Here is a 5305-nt window from a genome sequence, read left to right as displayed (position 1 = left end):
AAATCAAATTCGAACAATTTACAACTTGACGTGGACCCATGTAATTTACTTTAAATCCATTTGTAAATACATCTAACAATATATGTGCATCAATTTTATTTGGATAACTTTTAAAAAAAATGTCTTAATCTTTCCACTTTAATCGGTGTCTTTCCTAATTCCGTTAGCCTATAATGGCTATATGCTTCCTGGGACTGACGATGCGGACTTAAATCTGAATCCATTGACATTGTTTTCATAACTCTTTTCTCTCCGAAAGTCACTCCGAAATGATTCACAAGGCTTTCTTTTCTCATTCTGACTGTTTTGTGTAGGTTTTAAATTGCAAAACAAAGCTGCATGAGCACCCCCGCATTTTAAGCACCTATTGTGGCGAAATCAGACTAACACGGAATCCTTTTATATCTTTAATCAAATAACTAACAGTAATTTACAGCTTACAGTTTGTAAAATTTAATAAATACCACATTGGAATAATCCGTCTTTTTCTTTCTAGTTCAACTGATAAAACTTCTATACTTCTGTTACTACTTTTTTTACAATGATGATTATCCATAAAAACCCTTAACTTATATGCTAAAATCATAAGAACATTCTAAATCTAGAACAAACTATAATTAACTAGAGAAATGGGAAATAATCTATTTTTAGTAACAGGGTAATTTCCGGAAATTGCCAAAGCTTTCTTGAACATAAATATATACAAGTACTTTCACTATCCATCTAGAATATTCTAGTATGATTCATTTACTATAATTAAAATAACAATGTAATCATGGTAATTTTATATACACAATGTCAAAATAAAAGTCCAATGTCTTTATAATTGCGTGTACTTTCGCAACACTCCCAGAGGCCAAAGAAAGTCTATCATGATTCCAACTGTTCTTGTATCTTTTTCATTGCTGTTCGGGCTGCTTGTCTTTGTGTTCTCTCTGGAGTAGTTCTAGTTTTGTCATTTATCAACTCAGTATCCTTTTCCGTATCTGAGTTTTTTAAGCCCTCATCTAACTCTTCACATTCTATAGGATAAAGCATATTCAGAGCTCTGTTTAAATTCTTCTTATTATGTAGCATAACTTTACCAGATCTTATTTGACCATCTCGGCTGACTATTAATTGGCATTTACGGCCAATTTTCCAACTTTTATGTGCAAGGTTGTCCTTTATTATCACTACACGAATCTTTGCTGGAGGGTTGCACAGAATTTTTCCATTTTCCATTTTGAGTGAGATGACAAAGTTATTAAAAGTGTTTTCATCGTCTGATGGATATTGAAATTCTTTTGTTTCAATATTTTCCAAGTTCAAGGAATCTTCTGTTAAAGGCTTAATTTTCAAGCATGTGTCAATTGTAGAGTAGGGACAGTATTCTGTTATAGATAATAAACTATTTACAGGCTTGGTCATTTTGTTCTCTCTTTCTTCATCACTTAATTGTGACCTTCCTGTAAGGATCCATCCTAGCTTAGAGCCAAGTAGATAAAGCCCTTCTCGAATTTCTATTTTCTGTGGCAATATGATATCCAAATAATAATCATTTCCGATAAGAATCTCTATTGTTGAACTTTCTAAGCAACTGGGCAGTGTGTCAGCAAGTTGCAGATTATTACATAAGTATTTCACATTTTCACATACATCCATTTGTAAAGGTGTTCTTAGTATTGATCCTGTTATCTTAGGAACAACATTAGCATCAATAAGCATACAAACTCCATCTTTTAGTTTGATCTTTAATGACACCTTTTGTTTTCTAAATGTTTTTGGCTTATCTGCACCAAATGTTACAAGAGTTATCTCCTCTGTAGCCTTCTTCTTCAAGTTTAATCTCTTGGCCAAATTTTCTGTAATATATGTTCGCTGAGATCCGGAGTCCATTAATAGTCTTACTACTTCTGTTTCATTAACTTCTATATTTGACACAGTTGTTTGAGCTGTCTGCATCAAAACTATATCTCCGGAGGACAACAAGCTATTCTCTGGTACGTTCTCTTCACTTGAAGCTATTTCACACATTTCATCAGCTAGATGTGAAACTTCTTTATGTTGATAGGGAATTTTCTTTGGGCATAGACTTCTATGGTGTCCCTTTTTCTGTTTGCAATGATAGCAAGCCTTTTCAAATTTACAGTCTCTACTAACATGTCCTGGTTTCAGGCAGGTATAGCAACTACCCTTGATTTTCTGCTTTCTGTCTTCAATTGTACTGAACTTTCTGCACTCATCACTCCAGTGGTGTCCATCACAATATCTGCATACCATTGAGTTTTCACTGCCTGAGTTTTTTCCAAATGGCTTTATTGTCATCAGAGCTTCTGCAGATAATTGTTTTCTTGGTTGAAAATTACTGTTGTTTGACTGGATTTTAGACTGCTGTTTTTCTTCAAAACTGGGACCAGTATGTGTTTCCTTCGACTGACTTTCTGCAGCGTCCCTGGCAGTTATGTAAGTATTGAAAAATTGTCTTAACTTCCCTACTGTTCATTTTTCATTGTTACCTTTCTGTATTTCTAGTTGAATAAGAACTTCCTTTGGTAGCTTAGATGTTATCATCGAGATGAATACATCTTGGGTTACATCTTGATGCATTGCGTCCAAACTACGTAAGTGTCGTTCCAAGTCATCATAAAGTCTACGTAGATGTGTAGTTTGATTTGAAGCTGACTGAAGGTTTATTAAATCTGAATAGTGCTTGTTGACAACAGATTGAACATTTCCAAATCTTTCCTTTAGTATTGAAATTGCTACATCGTGATTTTCATGGGAGAGCGTTAAGCCAGATATAGCAGAATAAGCTGTTCCAAAAAGTTTGCTTTTCAAGTAATTTAATTTCTCTATTTTTGTCAAGCTTTGATTTGTGTGCACTGCTGCTTCAAATGAATCCCAAAATTCTGTCCATTTTAACTTATCTCCATTGTACGAAACTAGGTCTAATTTAGGAAGTTTAACTGCACTTACTGTTGAAGGTTGACTTTTCCTCTGTAATTCTTGGAGTTGTAACTGTTGAAACTGTACTATCTGTTCTTGCATTTGTGTCTGTGGCTGATTCTGTTTTCTTAATATCTGTTATTTTATCCTGTATTTCTTCCTCGAATATTTTTAATTCGTCTAAGCGCTGTGTTACACCGTCAAGCAATGCAAAATATGTTTCACTTGCCTTTGTAAATTTTGCGATGTCACCTTCGTTATCTTCTCTCTCCTCTAATATAAGTGAAATTTCTTTCATACTATCTTCAAGTTTTGCTGCAAAATCCTTTAATCGTCTCTCTGCTGATAAAACTTGTCTTAAATGTGTTGTCACACTTTCTCTTGAATCCCTTGTGCTATTATCTCTCCACTTTTATCTAATTCTTTAGCTAACAAATTATTGTACCTTGTACAGAGTCCTTTCAAATATGAGACTGCCATCTTTTCTGTGGTTACTTCTTTTCCGTGTTCTTTATAAATTTCTTTTTCTGTAATTCTCGGGTTCCGGCACCATACAATGTGGCGAAATCAGACTAACTCGGAATCCTTTTATATCTTTAATCAAATAACTAACAGTTATTTACAGTATGTACAGTTTGTAAAATTTAATAAATACCACATTGGAATAATCCGTCTTTTTCTTTCTAGTTCAACTGATAAAACTTCTATACTTCTGTTACTACTATTTTTACAATGATGATTATCCATAAAAACCCTTAACTTATATACTAAAATCATAAGAACATTCTAAATCTAGAACAAACTATAATTAACTAGAGAAATGGGAAATAATCTATTTTTAGTAACAGGTAATTTCCGTACCACTATGTCTATGTCAAATATCCTCACAAATAGGCTCAGCCTGATGTTTTTTTCAAAGCGTTTCCCATTTGTTTCTCACCTGCGGAGAATAAATTGTCTACCCTTCCGAAGAACATAAGTTTGTAGTCTAGTTTACTTGTGCTTATATCGCGATTTTGAAAAAAAAATATTAAGTATATGTCCTATTTTATTGTAAAGCTTTATAATTGACCATGTTATTCGTCTGGACGTCACGACTAATACTTCTTCTACAGCTCTTCGTAGTTTCTATAAAAGCTCATCATTGCTCTCTTCGCCATCTTTGTCATCGGCAAGCAAGGGAGATGATCCAACGATAAGATCGGTTGTTTTTCTGTTAGGGTGCTTGTGTTGTCACAAAGCACCTACGAAGAAAAGGCCACATACCAATACGTCAAGAAATACCACAACTATTAATAAAAAACCAAATATTTAATTAGTGACTGGAACCAAAATTAAAGGGGCATTAGCTGTCAAATTTTTGTTCTAAGATTTGACTCAAATTCTAATATTTGATTATTAACATACTAAACGTATACCTAAATTAAAATAAGTCTGACATAAACAGTTAACAATACATGTTCTCAATAAAACGTATCAGAATTTCGTGTGAATATTAGTCTAGACGCCATCTGGTTTACTATCGAGATGACCTCCGAAGACTGCCGATGGACACATAACCCGATATAAACCTAAATGTAAAACTATAAATAGATAGCGACCTCGTCCAATTAGACTTTTCTATGTCTGTTGATTTCATCTTATAGGTTAAAAAATAAGTAAATTACCGTTTTTACTTGTAAAAGAATGACTGTTTTGTGTATCGAACCAGTTAACGAAATGGTTCACCTATGTTTCACTTTCAATGTTGACATTCTTTTCCTATTTATGGCTGCACACGACTAATACATACGCAACCAATCTTTAGCTAATGGGTTAAATTGAAGGTCGCATGAATACGGATTCAATGAGGTTGAATTATTCACTTGCAAGTGAACAATTCATCACCGATGTTTCTTTACTTATTTTGACAAAATTGAACCAAATTGGCTGCTAAAAGCGAATGACTATTTCATTATTTCACTTTTATTAATAGTTGTAACAAACAAAATCATATTCTATTTGTTTTCATATCTCGTAGCTAATGCCCCTTTGACAAATAATCATTTCATAGTTGATTTAAATTGATGCAATTATAATATATTTATTGGAAGAAAAAATCTATATGAAGTTTATCAATACAGTTTGGGACGTGTGTTTTATCTGATCGGAATGAGGACATTTAGTCCGGGAACACAGTTGTTGTCCTTTGATTTACATGTATAGTCCTTAGTGTTAACGGTGTATTACTTGCATTTTATCATACCCCTTCCAAATTTATTTATTCATGTGTAATGCCAAAAATAGCAAGAAGGGGGAGGGTGAAGTTACACTGTAAAACAACTAGAGGCTCTAAAGAGCATGTGTCGCTCACCTTGGTCTATGTGAACATTAAACA

At 33.5% G+C, this 5305-nt stretch overlaps 1 protein-coding gene across 1 annotated transcript; it reads right to left on the bottom strand.

Annotated features, from left to right (window-relative positions):
* Positions 1 to 870: 870 nt before the first annotated feature.
* Positions 871 to 3226, bottom strand: LOC134687739 (uncharacterized). The gene is made up of 2 exons (XM_063548196.1): positions 2959 to 3226; positions 871 to 2474 (listed from the first exon to the last, which is right to left on the bottom strand). Exons 1-2 carry the CDS (start codon positions 3224 to 3226, stop codon positions 871 to 873), a joined length of 1872 nt encoding a protein of 623 aa, XP_063404266.1.
* Between the last annotated feature and the right edge of the window lie 2079 nt (positions 3227 to 5305).

The sequence above is a fragment of the Mytilus trossulus genome, chromosome 10 (genome assembly GCF_036588685.1).
Source record: "Mytilus trossulus isolate FHL-02 chromosome 10, PNRI_Mtr1.1.1.hap1, whole genome shotgun sequence".
NCBI lineage: Eukaryota > Metazoa > Mollusca > Bivalvia > Mytilida > Mytilidae > Mytilus > Mytilus trossulus.
Note: the sequence above shows the minus strand (reverse complement) of the source record. Positions and strands in the feature narration are given on the sequence as shown.